Here is a 16129-nt window from a genome sequence, read left to right as displayed (position 1 = left end):
CCACCTTTACACTGACAAAAAAGTGTTTATAGTGCAAAGAGAGGCATTAAAAATACATTAGATTTCATTCACTCAGCAAATATTTTTAGTACCATTCCAGAGAATTAATATAAAGATGAAAAAGCCCTTTAAGTCTCTAGCTTCAAGATGGCCCAGTGTATGTTTATAATATAAAGTGATAAGTACTGAAATGAAGGGTTATACAAGCTATAATGGACATAACTGGGAGGCTGGATTTGGAGAGTTAAAGTTACCGCATTTTAGAACCCCTGCTGTCATGATAAAGGGTAGCTATTTATTATGCATTAACAATAAAAGATTTTATACACAGTAAACATTGTTCTTTAGTATCATAAAGACTACATACTTTGCCCTCTCACACTAAGCATCCTAGAGAAAGGATATAGAACAGTTTCTTAATCTTAATAGCCAATTTTGTATTTTTTTAAAGGTGATCATTTTGAGACTTTAATATGAAACAAAAATTTATAAATTATACTTCAGTAAACTGCCCACATCTGAAAAATCCAAGTCATTTCAGCTAAACAAGTATTTCTAGAGCTTTTGCCTTGTGCCACTCACTGTGCTAGATGTTTGAGGTCAAAGATAAATAAGATCTGGTCCCTGCCTTCAAAGAACTTACTGTCTGGGAGTTCCCACTTTGGTACAGCAGGCTAAGGATTTGCATTGTCTCTGCAGCAGCTCGGGTCACTGCTGAGGCATGGATTCAACCCCTAGTCTGGCACAGTATGGGGTAGGTCACAGCTGCAGTTCAGATTCAGTCCTTGGCACAGGAACTTGCATATGCCACAAGTGCAGCCAAAAAAAGAAAAAGAAAAAAGATCTTACTATCAAGTGCAGGAAACATGCACAAAATTATTATTTTTTTTTTTGTCTTTTTTTTTTGTTGTTGTTGTTGTTGTTGCTATTTCTTGGGCCGCTCCCGCGGCATATGGAGGTTCCCAGGCTAGGGGTTGAATCGGAGCTGTAGCCACCGGCCTATGCCAGAGCCACAGCAACGCGGGATCCGAGCCGCGTCTGCAACCTACACCACAGCTCACGGCAACGCCGGATCGTTAACCCACTGAGCAAGGGCAGGGACCGAACCCGCAGCCTCATGGTTCCTAGTCGGATTCGTTAACCACTGTGCCACGACGGGAACTCCAAAATTATTTTTTGTCCCTTTTGCATAGGGACTTTCTTCTGTGAGCTTTCATGTCCTAATTCAGCTATCCTGAAGCTGTCTGGCAGTCATGTACAAATGATTCAAGGCAATACTTAGGCATTACTAATAGATTTTTGGATGTTAATGTGCTCCTGCTACTTTTGCTTAGAGATTGAAAGGTCAAGAGCTCTGTGTTAATAGGAGGATTTTCAGGGGCTAAGTAGGAAGAAACAGAATGTCAGTTAGTCTTACAAAGCTTTTTCCTTATTTTCTTGATGATAAAATGAGACTTTACTAACATTTATTACAATATTATCTGTAACACAGTGGGCTATGAAAATGAAAGTTAGAAAGTGTCTTTATTAAAAGAACCTTATAATGTTCAAAACTTTCATTTTCCAAGACTTAGTACTTCTTAATCTGGAATCCATGTATGGATCTTGGGAAGCTGTGAAACTGTCTGTCAAGTTGTGTGTGCGCTTGTGTGTGCAAGCATTGTCTAATGGAGAGAACCGTATCTTTCACTGGAGTGGCTGGTTATGTGAACACTTTTTACTTGGTAAGTTGAACCTCTTGAGTTAAGCAAGTTCAGTGACCCCCCATGTTGTTTCTAGGGCTGGGGAGCAGAATACCACCGCCAGGATGTCACTAGCACCCCCTGCTGGATTGAGATCCATCTGCACGGCCCCCTCCAGTGGCTGGATAAAGTTCTTACTCAAATGGGTTCACCTCACAATCCTATTTCGTCTGTGTCTTAAGCGGCCTGGGCTTCTGCCTCTTGAAAACTATTGAGCCTTGCATGTACTTGAAGGATGGATGAGTCAGACACCATCTGAACTCACAAAGGAGCCTTGATAATACTTGACCTCTGTGACCAACTGATGGATTCAGAAATTTGAAAACCTTGGTAACATACTGTTGATATTGAGAACCTGTTTAGTTTACATGGTAACATTCTATGGTAAAATCAACTAAAATGCATACTTTTAGCAGGACTTCGTGTATAGTTAAAGAAGAGATGGCCAAGCCAGGGACAAATCATCTGTTGGAAAAAGAAAAAAAAAAAAAGAAAAAAACGGTCCTAAGAGATTCTTTCGTGTTTGGCACTTTAAGGTCATCGTTTGGCGAAGTTTAGCATTAATAGTCTTTCTGACGTGTGTTTTTATCAGGTTTAGAGCCCATGTGGAGTCTTCTCTTCATGGGTTTTCATAATATTTTAAAACTATTTGTTTAGTAATGGTTTTTGTTTGTTTTTTTAAGTAAAGGTTAATCTTGATGCTATACATAGTAATCTTTCTAAAATTGTAATGCTGACCATACTGCTGTCAGAATAATGTTAGGCATATGCTCTTTGCTAAATATATATGTACAGAATATGTGGAAGTTAAGAATTGATTAGACTAGTGGATTTAGGAGTACTGGAGGGGGTGGGGGGAGAGGGAAATGACAAATGTAGAATATACTGTAAACGTTCAGTTTGTTGCTTTAAAGAAACAAACTGATGTCTGAATTTTTGCTGTTTCAGTTTTTTTAGAGATTTTATCCTACTTTTTTTTCTTTGCATCTTCTATCCCATCTTCTCCAAAAAAAAAAAAAAAAAAAAATAGCAGTTATGCAGCTGGTTAATTCATATAACTGTGAGAGCAAATGAATAATTCCTGCTAATCTGAAATTGACCGCCTGTATGTTTCAATACCAATTGTATGGAGTGCTTGAATTTAATAAGCAGTTTTTATGGAGTTTACAATAAAGAAATAGGCTTTAATTTTTCAAGTGAATTGTTTGCCAAACCTAGTAACACTGTTAAATATTTGAAGGATTTAAAGAACATCCCTGTTTAAATCCATTTCAAACTTTTTTAATTTTTTTGTACTCTGTTTGGTTTTATTTTTCTTCCGCTAATCTTTTATATTCACTTACGCTCTCGTACATTGAATACTTTTATTCCAAAACTAGTGGGTTTTCTCTACTGGAAATTTTAAATAAACCTGTCATTATTGCTTACTTTGATTAAAAATCTGTGGTTTCCTTTCTTCACACGTGAGATTTTAGGATTAATAAAATTCACTACTCTCTTGAGAGATTTTCCTCAAATATTCTTTGCCAAACATAACAAACCAAATTACTAAAAAACTAAATGGCAGTGACAGGGAGACTGAATCATGAAAAGAGTAGAGTCTCTTTAAATCAGAAAAGGAAAGACATACGGAACTTTAAAAAGTAAGAAAAAAACCTAACTTGCACAATCTCTAAATGTTCCAGCTTTTTTATGTGGGGAATTTCAGTAGTCGAGGTGGTGGTGGACACCTCCCAGTCAACCAAAAGTCCCAGTTTCTACACTTCAGATGAAGATTCAAGGATGAATATGAGAGGATGTGACAGATGGGGAGGCAGGAGAACTCAAATTGCAATGAAACAGAATGATTCCTTTCACCACCTGCTTAGGACTAGGAGGATCCCACCCCCTCTCTCCTAGCCCCACTTCACCCCCAAAATAGTTTGGCCATGAAGGATCTATTGGAAGAAAAGTGTGTGTGAAAATACTTTGGAAGCATAACTGCCATGCAAGTGTGAGGTCACTGTTTTCTTGGACCCGCCCCTGTACTGTTTTCCCACTTACCTGCTAAGTCATTCCTGGCACAGGTCATCTGGATACATGATGGTGATCGGTGAGCTGTAATAAAAGGAGATCAATAAAACTATCAGGTGTCAGCAATGAAGTATAACTGGAAATTGTCTTAATAAACATCTCAAGTCAGAGGAGTTCCTGCTGTGGCACAGTGGATTAAGACTCTGACTGCAGTGGCTAGGGTCACTGTGGAGGTGCAGGTACAATCCTGGCCCGGCACTGGGTTAAAGGATCCAGTGTTGCTGTAGCTGGTGTAGGTCACAGGTGAGTTCAGAATCAATCCCTGCCCGCCCCCACCACCACCACCACCACCAAAAAAAAGAAGCAGCAGCAGCTCAGGTCAGGATTTCTCACTTTATTCCTAGGGCACAGCTTTTTTTTTTTTTTTTTTTTTTTTTTTTTCCCAAGTTCCCAAGGCTGCCTACTAGGACAGTTATGCAAGTGGTTAATTGGTGTAGCAGAGCTGGTCGCCAGCTTGGAGATCTACAGGTAAAGCTCCCAGGTGGTCCAGGAGATTAAAACCTACTGGGTCCGGGACCCTATGAGTTGGAAGCATGGTGCATAAATTGGCCCTTCGTGCTCAACTGGAGGTATCTGTATTTATGGTAAAATCTTGTAGGACCACTATCATCTGTTAAGTCTCCTGGAAGTTTTCCATGAAAGGAATGAAAACATCAAAGGAACTATTAGTTTGGGTTACTGGAAAAAATTTAAACTAGTTCAAACCAAAAAAAGGAAAGGTGACCAGTTTCATAGTTAACATGTTTTCTGCCCCTAAGAAACCACAGGCTGGAATGATTAGAAGTACAAGGCCCCAGGAGTTCCCTGGTGGCACAGCAGGTTAAGGATCCAGTGTCATCCCTACAGCAGCTTGTGGATGCTGAGTTCCATCCCTGGCCCAGGAACTTTCACATGCTGCAGGCTCAGCCCCCCAAAAAAGTGCAGGGCCCTGGAGCCACTGTGTTATTCCACCACTTCACTGTGTTGGAGCTCTAGCAAGTTTCTGAACTCTAATGCACCTGCTTTTCCTCACTGTAAAATAGAGGCAATAAGCCTGTCTCATGGGTTATCTCAGAGATTAAGTCAATAATTGCAAAGCATTTAGAACCTCTCGATAGTATTAATAACTGCAGATTAAATCTGCCTTGGAAGGCAATCAGAAGAGTTCAATTCAGCAAACATTTGATGAAGACCTGCTTTAAAACATTTGATAAGCTCAGTGAGAAATCATGACCTCCAGGACTTTATAGTCCAGTGAGAGAAAACCAGCACTTCATGAGTGTCCACAGAGCCAGGCTCTGTGCCTGGGGTGTCTACACATCTTCTCATCCTCACAAGAACATGTGAGCTATTGCTCTGTCCTTGATGCCTTATGTCATTTATTTATTTTTTTATAAATGAGGAAACTAGTTTAGAAACTAAAGAATTTGTCCAAAGTCACCTAACTAGGTAGTATGGAAATCAGAATTGGCTGACACAAAAATCTAGTTAATCCTATTGTTTTCTTACCCTTGCCAGTTTGCAGAGATGTCAACTTCTATAAAAGAAGGCAAAATGAAAAGCATAGAGGAAAGAAAAAAGAGTTCAGACTTGGCTGAGTAGAGATCAATAAAGGTTTTAGAGGGAAAGTGGTGTTTAAGGTTGATCCTTGGAGGATGGAAGCATTTTAATAGACTTTGGGGCAAGAGAACAATCTAAGTAGAAGTCCGTGTGACAGTTACCTGTGGTTTGGAACACTCCCACACCTGCCCATCAAGTTCTAAAGACGTGCCTCCAACCCGCAGGGTTACTGTGGGGTTTATTATATGGTATAATGTGATCAGGTGGTCCAGGCAGAGGCCTTTTCTGGGACTGGAAGTCAGGAAGAGTTTCTCTGTGCCTGGCTGAAGCTGTAGGAAACCTTGGGAATTGCCTTCTGCCATCTCCTGCTCTGTGGGCTGGTGACGAGGAATGAGACAGGGTCCTCAGGGCATCTGGTTCCCGGGTCTAGGATTTGTCAAGTGCTGCCATGTTCCTGTACTTGGCTAGCCTGGGACGCGCCGGAATGCTGATGGAGAATCCCCTTTTCTGCTTCATGTAGTTTGATTTAGGTTTTTGTGACCTGCAAGCAAATGTGATTTAAGCCATATAAAAAGGAATGTACTTGACTTTTAAAGATAGATCATTTTTATAGATTATGTTAACCCAAACAATTCTTGTTCACTCAAGATTTTTAAAGTCCAAGAAAAACAAAAAGAAACTAAAAGTCACCTGTACTAACCCTTGATAAGTAAATTAGTTTATCCTTGAGTTAGGTGATGATGACAGACAGGCAGAGAGACATGCAGGAAATTCAGGTCTAAAGGTTGGTCTTTGTAGCAGAGATGACAGTTGGTTTCATTTGTTAAGCAGTTACTGGCACCGTCCTGTGCTGGCCACTGTGCTGGGTGATAAAAGTTATAAAAATGAACAAATCCTCGGCTCCACCCTCAAGGAGCCTGAACACTACTGACAGGCAGACAAGTGAAGAGACAATGACACAGTGCTGTGACAGCGAGGGGCACAGAAGGGGACATAAGCGGGACCAGAGTTAGGGAAGCACCTCTGGGCTTAGTCTCACTATGCTCACTGGGAATGACGTGGGCACCGGGTGGGGAGGGGAGGATGTGCGTTGGGCAGAAGGGGCAAAGTGTGGAAAGCCTGGCACCTTTGGGGACGGTAATGCCATGGAGCTGGAGTGTAGGGCAGTTAGCAATGGTCAAGAGGAGAGTGGAGAGACAAGAAGGGGCCAGGTCACTAAGGATCTTGTACCTGTTGTAATAAAAGATGGGATTTTATTTTTTCCCCATAGGATTTTAGCTCCTAGAGATCTCTTGCATCCTAGAAGGGATGACAACAGTTCAGAGTCCAGGAGAGAATCTGCAGTGAAGCATATACATGAGGAGTGAGAAGAACTAACAAAGTAGGAAAGAATCGTAGAAGCCAAGGGGAGCATGTCAGTCAGGAGTTAATGAACATTGAGAAGAGAACAGATGGAGAAAGGTGAGACCTTGGGAAAGGTTCGCCTTATTTCCAGCCCATGCAGATGTGATCGTTGAGTCAGGGCACCTGAGTTGACGGACCTGTTTTGAAGGCTGGTTCTATCCCTTTCAAGGTGCATTTCAGGCAAGGGAATTAACGTCTGAGCTTCAGTCTCAAGAGCTGTAAACTGGGGATGTAATAGCCATGCTCGTGCAGGTGGTGTGATGCGCACTGAATACTTGGCACAGAGCCAAGCACACACAGGACATTTCCTAGTGACTTGGTGGCGTTGATGTTGATGGCCTAGACGGCTTCATAAATGCAGGCCTCTCAATAAAAGGAGGTGGCAGGATTCTAAGTACCTCTGGGAGAAGGTAGTTGACTTGAAACACAGTAAGAATTTTTAATTCCCCGCAACAATGATAAATATTAAAAAAAAATGCAGTGAGTTCTGGCAAAGAAAAACAAGAGAAAGAAAAAAAAAAGCAACGTCCAGTGTGTAGCATAGCTCATGTTCATAAAACATAAATCTTGTCCATTTTCCCCTGATGCTGCCAGTGGGAGTCCCAACTGTGGATTCTTTTTTTGTTTTGTTTTTCCTGCAATTTTTCTTTTTTTTTAAGTTGAATAAAAGATTCCTTAAATTCCTTAGTGCTTTACAATTTTCAAATGCTTCACACACAATTTCGTGTGATCTCCTGATACTCCTTCTTCTCTCCCACCCCTAGGTTGCCCTCCTCACTTTCCCTCTGCCCTGGTAGCTGCTAGTTTGTTCTATCTGTGAGTCTACTTCTTCTCTGGTTTATTCACTAGTTTGTTGGATTTTTTAGTTTCCGCATATAAGTGACATCCATTGGTGGATACCTGACTGAAGAATCTTGGGGGGACTACATTGCAAGTTTTATGCTATTTGCTAAATATTCATACTTTCAAGGTGCTTATAAATACTGATTTTCATTTACATTACTCCCTTGTTCATTTAAATTACCCCCTAATTTAGGAGTTCCTGTTGTGGCTTAGCAGGTTACAAATCTGACTCAGAACCATAAGGATGGGGGTGACATCCCTGGCCTCGCTCAGTGGGTTGAGGATCCTGTATTGCCATGAGCTGTGGTGTAGGTCGAAGATGCGGCTCGGATCCTGTATTGCTGTGGCTGTGGTATAAGCTGGCAGCTGCAGCTCCGATTCATTCCCCTATAGGAACTTCCATATGCCAAAGGTGCGGCCCTTAAAAAAATAGATAAAATAAAATAAAATAACCCCCTAATTTAGAAACTAGCTGCTTGTTAGGACAGCTCTTACCCTTGTGATTTCAGTTCTAAAATCGTTTCTTGTTTTTTTTTTTTGTCTTTTTAGGGCCACACCTACAGTATATGGTGGTTCCCAGACTAGAGGTCTAATCAGAGCTGTAGGTGCCGGCTTACGACACAGCCACAGCACTGTGGTATCCAAGCCGCATTGGTGACCTACACCACAGCTCACGACAACACCGGATCCTTAACCCACTGAGCAAGTTCTATCCCTGGCCGTACTTAGCAGGTCAAGATCTGGAGTTGCATTAAGCTGTGGTGTAGGTCACAGACATGGCTCGGATCCAGTGTTGCTGTGATTCTGGCATAGGCCAGCAGCTGCAGCTCCAATGTGACCCCTAGCCCGGGAAATTCCATATGCTGCAAGCGCAGCCCTAAAGAGCAAAAAAAAAAAAAAAAAAAGCATCAAAAATTGGCATATAAGCAGTACGCTTAGGTGAGTGAAAATGGATCCATAGGGATATGTGTGTCAAGGGATATGTAATTAACTTGCCTCCAGCCTCCCTCACCTCTGATCTACACTCTACACCCTCTTTCTAAAATAACCAATGTTAGGAGTTCCCTAGTGGCCTAATGGCAAAGGATCAGTAGTTGTCACTGCTGTGGCATGGCTTCAATCCCTGGCCTGGGAATTTTTGCATGTTTCGGGCTCAGGCAAGAAAACAACAACAGCAGCAACAAATAACCAATGTTCTCTCTCTACTCTGATGGAAATCCTCCAGTAAGTCCTTGACATGGCCTTTGACATGCATCTTAATGTGAATAGTAAGGTGCCACTGTCTGCAGAAAATGTGAAGCCCTTCACAGGCTGGCTCCTCCCATCCCCCAGTGTGTCCCCACACAGGCTCTAAGCTCCCATCTCCCTGGAAAACGGCCATAAAAAGGAAAAAAAAAAAATTATGAGAGGAACGAGCACATGATTAATTAACAGTGAAGTAGTACAGAAGGATTCATCACTGCAAAGTAACTATCCTGGATTCTGTTCTCTCCTTTCTTCATTTTGCTGCCCAGAGGCAACCATGGTTCCATCTGTTGTTTTCTTCCGGTTACCATCTCCACAGCTCTAAATAATAAGCTTCTACTTCTGTGTCTTGGCAAATCAATTCTAAACCTGGTTTATTGATTTCCTCCTGTGATAGAGGCTTGAGCTAATCTACCTGGTTCCCACATCCCCTACCCACCTCCTCCCTGTATAGCAATTGCACGATTCTTGTTTCCTTCACTTTGCCCTCAATGGCTCCTCCCCACCTTGTAACCTGAACCTCTGTTTGTACAATGTCAAGGTTGATGGCATTTACACTGTGCTCCTTAAGCAGAGTCCAGTCTGCTATGATTTGCCCAAGAGTTGATTCTGCGTGTTCCAAGCCAATAAACAGAGTTTACTATCACAACCAGGTAAATAGCATCCCTCCACAACTGTGCCCCACCCTGGAAAACATTTCTACAGTCAAGTCCAAATGGAGTCTCGCTTTCTGTGTTCTACCATATAATCAAAATAACATTTAATTTTAGGTGGCTTTTTAGTTGGACCACAGGTTTTTGCTTTTGTTTTTTTTTTTTTTTTGGTCTTTTAGGGGCTGCACCCAAGGCTATGGAGGTTCCCAGGCTAGGGGTCAAATCAGAGCTACGGCGGCCAGCCTACACCACAGCCACAGCAACGCGCCATGTCTGTGACCTACATCACAGCTCGTGGACACGCTGGATCCTTAACCCACTGAGAGAGGCCAGGGATTGAACCTGCTTCCTCATGGATGCTAGTCAGATTTCGTTTCCACTGAGCCACAACAGGAATTTCTTTTTTGTTTTGTTTTGTTTTGTCTTTTTTGCATAACTTTCTAATAATGGGTAATTTTTTCTTGTAGTTTCTGAGTCTATCTCTTTTATCTACATGGGATGAACTTTTAGATATGTCAGCTTGTCTAGGCTAGAGTTCTGTTATTCAAGCTCTAGTCTAGGTGTTGCTATGAAGAATTTTGATAATTAAAGTCCCTGATCAGTTGATTCTATGCAAGGGAGATTAAGGTGGGTGGGGTGAGGTTTCCCTCAGAGAAAGGGAAGAAATTTCTTTGGACCTGTGGACAACAGCTTCAGCCCATGCCCCTGATTTAAAGCCTGCCAGGGGCCTTTTCCTCCTGATAGCCTTATCTCTGGATTTCAGACTTGTATAGCCAGCCTCTACAATCATGTGAGCCAATCCCTTTGTTATCATTTACTACCTACCTATCTATCTATCTATCTATCTAATCTATCTGTCTATCACCTCTGAAGAGTTCTCCTTTTCCTCTAGAACACTTCTGTTCCTTTTGGGGTGGGGCTTGCCTCCAGCATGCAGAAGCTTCTGAGCCAGGGATTGAACCCTTACCACAGCAGTGACCAGAGCCAGAACCTTAACCTGCTGAGCCACCAGAGAACTCCTGCTCCTTCAAGCTTTACCAATGTCTCCATCATAGTGTTTAGTCCATCAGATCCCATGTAATTTAGAGCCCTCCCTCCTGGAGCTGTTTCCCTCCCACTCTGGTCAACACGCATCACTCCCTAGGTCTGAACAGACAGCCACTCTCTCAAGACTTCCCTTCACTGCTCTCCCAGGTTAAACTTATGTTTTCTGGATTCATATAATTCTCTTTGTTGGTTTACTTCCTTGTTTTGCTGAAGTTCAACTACCAATTATTTCCTTAAAATAAAAAATGAAAGTGAACTTTGAGAAAACATTTTACATTTTGTTCTCTTCCTTGATGGACAGTCTGGGTACAGAATTCCAGGTTGAAAATAATTTCCCTGTAGAAACTTTGAAAGCATTGATAGGGTTTTTCCTCGCTCTCCAGGATTGCTGGTGAGAAACCGATGCCAATCTGATGATCAATCTTTTTAGATGATTAGTTCTGTTTTTACCACTGAAATCTTTTGGAATCTTTTACCTTTGGTATGCTAAATTCACAATGCGAGTTCTAAGTGTTATTAAAATTATGCCATCAATTTTGCTGGGCACATCCTAATCCCTTGAACCTGTGAATATGTTACCTTATGTGGCAAGGGGGACTTTGCAGATGCGACCAAGTTAAAGATCTTGAAATGGGGAGATTATTCAGATGGGCCAATGGAATCACAGGGAAATCCCTTATTTTCGTATAAGGGAAAGAGGGAGGCTGGAGAGTCAGAATCAGAGGAGATTTGTCAACAGACGCAGAGGTGAGAAAGCAAGAGCTAAAGACACTATGCTCATGGCTTTGAAAATAGGAAGGGACGACAAGCCAAGGAATGCAGCTAGCCTCCAGAAGCTGAAAAATCAAGGAGACAGATCCTCCCCTAGGACTTCCACAAGGACCTGCCAGGCCCTTGATTTTAGCCCAGGAAGACACATTTTGGAATTCTGACCTCCAGAATTGTAAGAAAATAAATTTGTTGTTTTAAGCCACCAGTTGTTTTTTTTTTTTTTTTTTTTTTTTTTGTCTTTTTGCTATTTCTTGGGCCGCTCCCGCGGCATATGGAGGTTCCCAGGCTAGGGGTCCAATCGGAGCTGTAGCCACCGGCCTACGCCAGAGCCACAGCAATGCGGGATCCGAGCCGCATCTGCAACCTACACCACAGCTCATGGCAACGCCGGAACGTTAACCCACTGAGCAAGGGCAGGGACCGAACCCGCAATCTCATGGTTCCTAATCGGATTTGTTAACCACTGCGTCACGACGGGAACTCCTACCAGTTTTGTTGCAATTTGTTACAGCAGCAATGTGAAAGTAGTACAAATTTTTGTGAGATTTACTCATCTTTATCACCCAATCCTTCAACTGAATGCTTTATTTCAGATATCATACTTCAATTTCCCCAAACCATTGTTGTTTTTCATTTTTAGAACTCTATTCTTATTTTATGGATATGCTACCTTGCTTTAGATAGTATATCTCAGAGTGAATCTGAATTTTTTTTTTTTTTTTTTTTTTTTTTGGCCAAGCCCATGGCATGTAGAACTTCCCAGGCCAGAAATGAAAAACATACCACCACAGCAGCAACTGGAGCTGCTGCAGTGACAACACCAGATCTTCAGCCCGTTGAGCCACAAGAGAACTCCCTGAAGGATCTTTTATCTTGGAAATATTTTTTATTTCTTTAATTTTTCTTCCTCTGCTATGAAATTTTCTGTTTTATAATTTTTTTATTTTAAATTAAAAATTTTTTTTTTTTGCTTTTTAGGGCCACACCAGCGGCATATGGAAGTTCCCAGGCTAAGGGTCTAATCAGAGCTACAGCTGCTGGCCTACACCACAGCCATGGCAACGCAGGATCTGAGCTGTGTTTAGTATTCCTTACCCACTAAGCAAGGCTAGGAATTGAACCCACATCCTCATGGATACCAGTCAGATTTGCTTCTACTACTCCTGTTTTTAAAAAACTTTAGGGGTTTCTATTGTGGCTCAGTGGAAATGAATCTGACTAGTATTCATGAGGACACAGGTTTGATCCCTGGCCTCACTCGGTGGATTAAGAATCCAGCAATGCCGTGAGCTGTGGCCTTTTACTCTATCTAAGGACCCAGGACCTGCAGGGGCTGTCTAACGTCTTCCCAGAGAGTCTATTAGGAGAAGAATTCTCCAATTTCTTTGTCTTGGAGTAATTGTGGGGCCACAGCAATTCTGCATTGGGAGTTGGGAGAGAGACGAGAGAACTCTCGTAAGTATTACTTCTCTGTTCTCCCCTTCACTTGCTCTTCCTGGGCTGTGATAGTGGTCATTCCTAGTCCCCTTTCCATAGCAGCAGTCCTCTCCTCTTCTGCTCTAAGTGGCTGCTGCCTCCTGACTGCTTCTTGGTCACACTCATGTGTTGAGCTCTCCCATATGCTGATGGTTTTGGCTGAGAGATTTTTTAAATTTTAAATTCCTGTAATATTAGTAAGATCTAAGAGAGAATGGAGATCAACGTGAATGCTTTGATCTGCCATCTTGGCTAAATTTCCCATCCCAGAGAGCGAGCAAAATGGTATTTCTGAGTGTAAGAATGCTTTCAGAAGAGATTAGCATCAGAATCTACAGACTTTGTGGAGAAGATGGTCCTTACCAGTGTGGGTGAGCATCATCCAATTTGTTGAGGGCCTGAAAACAGAGAGGCCCAGGAAGAGTGACTATGGTTTCTGCGCTTGAGCTGAGACATCCATGGTCTCCTGCCTTTGGACCCTGGTGCTCTTGGTTCTCACATCCTTGGATTGGGACCAAATTAAACCACCAACTTTCCTGGTTCTCCATCTTGCAGACTGCAGATCATGGGATTTCTTGGCCTTCATAATGCATGAGTCAATTCCTATAATAAATGCAGACAGAGAGACATAAAGATATATAATTAAATGTGTATATGTTAACTCAGCATTAATTTTTTTTTCAATCTTCGGCACCAATAATCACCATTCAGTCAATAGTTAATGAAGCATCTATTTAGTGCCAGAGAATAGAATAGAATAGAATAGAATAGAATAGAATAGAATAGAGTAGAGTAGAGTAGAGTAGAGTAGAGTAGAGTAGAGTAGAATAGAGTAGAGTAGAGTAGAGTAGAGTAGAGTAGAGTAGAGTAGAATAGAATAGAATAGAATAGATTTAGATCTATTTTGTGCTGGATGCCTAGGATACAATGGTGAGCAAAAATGCATATATTTCTGGCCCTCATATAGTTCACAGTCTTGTGATCACACAAAGAAATATAAAATTACATCTGTGGTTAGCACTTTGAAAGAATGGGACATTAGTCTATGAGAGTGAATAGGAGATTGCTAACCAAGTCTGAGAGGTAGGAGAAGGTTTCTGTGAGAAACTGATTCATAGTAGCATAATTTTCAATCAATGCCATTGTATATTTTATAAACATGTATGTCTACTGTTATTGCATATATAGATTTCATCAAACCCACACTGCATGAGAGATTGTAGAGTAGAAGTAAAAACTGTTCAGCCTAGGTGTCAGAGGACCTGAGGCCTGGGGTCTTTCCGTGTCAGCTTTGCCAACAGATGGCTGCGTGGTCTTGGGCAGCTCAACTTAGCTTCTCCAGGCAGGAGTTTTTCATCTAGACAGTGAAAGCACTGGATGAAATGACCTGTCAGATCATTTCCAGAGCTAAAATTCTCTCGGGAATTTCTCTTGTGGCACAGCAGTGAGGGATCCAGCATTGCCACAGCTGTGGTGCAGGCTGCAACTATGGCACAGTTTCCATCCTGGGCCAGGGAACTTCCATAGGCTTTGGGTACAGCCAAAAAAAAAAAAAGTCTCAGGAGTTTCTACCATGGCTCAGTGGTAACTAACCCAGCTAGTATCCATGAGGACACCAGTTTGATCCCCAGCCTTGCTCAGTGGGTTAAAGATCTGGTGTTGCCATGAGCTATTGTGTAGGTCAGCAGCTGCAGCTCCGATTCAACCACTAGCCTGGGAACTTCCATATGCGGCAGGTGTGGCCCCCCCCCAAAAAAAAAGTCTCTCAAAATTTGTACACTTTCATTAAAATCTTGTCTTTTGTAAGTGCCTTGACTTAAGAAATAATTCTGCTCAAGTCATCTTCATATACTTCATTATTCTAAGAAAGGATCACTTGCTTCAGAATATTTGGGGGTACTTATCTAATTTGTGTGTGTGTGGAAAAAGACAGAAGAGAAAAGAGAACTAAACACATGTGAGTAACATGTGTCATTTTAAATGAAAATAGGAATATATTTCTATGTTGGCAAATACATATTTTCTTATTTCTGGGAGATGTACTGCCTGAACAACAGGGTTTCAATTAACAATTACTTTTTTGGGAGTTCCCATTATGGCTCAGAGGAAACGAATCTGACTAGTATCCATGAGGATGCAAGTTCGATCCCTTGTCTTGCTCAGTGGGTTAAGGATCCGGCATTGCCATGAGCTGTGGTGTAGGTGGTAGTCATGGTTCAGATCCTGCATTGCTGTGGCTGAGGGATGACCCCTAGCCTGGAAACTTCCATACATCATGATTGCAGCCCTAAAAAGCAAAAAAAAAAAAAAAAAAAAAAAAAAAAAAATTTCTTTTTTGAAGCATTCCTTTGGGACTTTTTCATTGGGACTTTACAAATTAATCCTGGCTTCATTTTAAATTATGAAAATTTCTAAAATGTTAGCATGCAACAGTGTTAACAACTGCTCTGAAGATATTATTGGAAACTGGATGGAATCATGTGTGTGCCTGTGTGTGTGTACCTGTGTGTAGTTTATCTATTGGTAACAAAAGCCCTCTACACACAGATCTATTTTTTAAGTCCATAGAAATATCTTTAGAAATGGGCATACGATTTGAAAAATTGAAAGGAGAAAGTTATAAGTGATGAGTATTATAGGGGTGCCAGAAGGACGAGAGAGAGAAGGGAATGGAAAAAATATTCCAAGAGATAATAGCCGAAAACTTCCCTCACATGGGAAAGGAACCACTCTCTCAAATCCAGGAAGCACAACGAGTACCATATAAAATAAACCCAAGAAGGAATACACTGAGACACATATTAATCAAACTAACCAAAATTAAAGACAAAGAGAAAATCTTGAAAGCAGCTAGGGAAAAGAAACAAGTAACATACAAGGGAACCCCAATAAGGTTATTGGAAGATTTTTCAGCAGAAACTCTGCAGGCCAGAAGGGAGTGGCATGATATACTTAACATGATGAAAGGAAAAAACCTCCAACTGAGATTAATCTACCCAGCAAGGCTCTCATTCAGATTTGAAGGAGAAATCAAAACCTTCACAGATAAGCAAAAGTTGAGAGAATTCAGCAACACTAAAGAGCCTTGCAACAAATACTAAAGGAACTTCTCTAGGCAGAAAAGAAAAGGCCACAACAGGAAACAAAAATTCCACAAATGACAAGGCTCACCAGTAAAGGTATGAAATCATCCATGCACAATTATACCACCAAAATCAGAAATCATGAGAAGAGGTGGGTACAAATGCAGGACCCTGGAGATGAACTTGCAATTTAGAGACCAACAACTTAAAACAATCTCATATACATATAGACTCTTATATCAAAACTTCAGAA

General features: G+C 41.4%; 1 protein-coding gene and 1 long non-coding RNA gene across 13 annotated transcripts in view; one reads left to right on the top strand and one right to left on the bottom strand.

The window, feature by feature from the left end:
• SMAD1 (SMAD family member 1) overlaps window positions 1-3182 on the top strand; it is an 80353-nt gene extending 77171 nt beyond the window's left edge. For 6 of the 8 annotated variants that reach the window (XM_021100455.1, XM_021100454.1, XM_021100452.1 and 3 more), the window contains exon 7: window positions 1780-3182. In XM_021100455.1, the coding sequence (XP_020956114.1) occupies window positions 1780-1923 (144 nt within the window). In that variant the 3' untranslated portion in view covers window positions 1924-3182. 8 annotated transcript variants of the gene reach the window in all.
• The window catches only part of LOC102165892, an 85676-nt gene that overhangs the window by 39904 nt on the left and 29643 nt on the right, over window positions 1-16129 (bottom strand). For 3 of the 5 annotated variants that reach the window (XR_002346753.1, XR_002346752.1, XR_002346755.1), the window contains exons 4-6: window positions 13157-13396; window positions 5516-5895; window positions 3786-3839 (exon numbers count right to left, since the gene is read on the bottom strand). This is a non-coding gene — a long non-coding RNA (uncharacterized LOC102165892). Of the gene's footprint in view, window positions 1-2402; window positions 3840-4152; window positions 5896-6054; window positions 6217-13156; window positions 13397-16129 lie in introns of those variants that run through there. The other 2 variants (XR_002346754.1, XR_002346756.1) reach the window with 2 other exon arrangements.

This window comes from Sus scrofa, chromosome 8, assembly GCF_000003025.6.
Source record: "Sus scrofa isolate TJ Tabasco breed Duroc chromosome 8, Sscrofa11.1, whole genome shotgun sequence".
NCBI lineage: Eukaryota > Metazoa > Chordata > Mammalia > Artiodactyla > Suidae > Sus > Sus scrofa.
The sequence above is the reverse complement of the archived record's forward strand: the minus strand, read 5'-3'. Positions and strand labels throughout refer to the sequence as shown.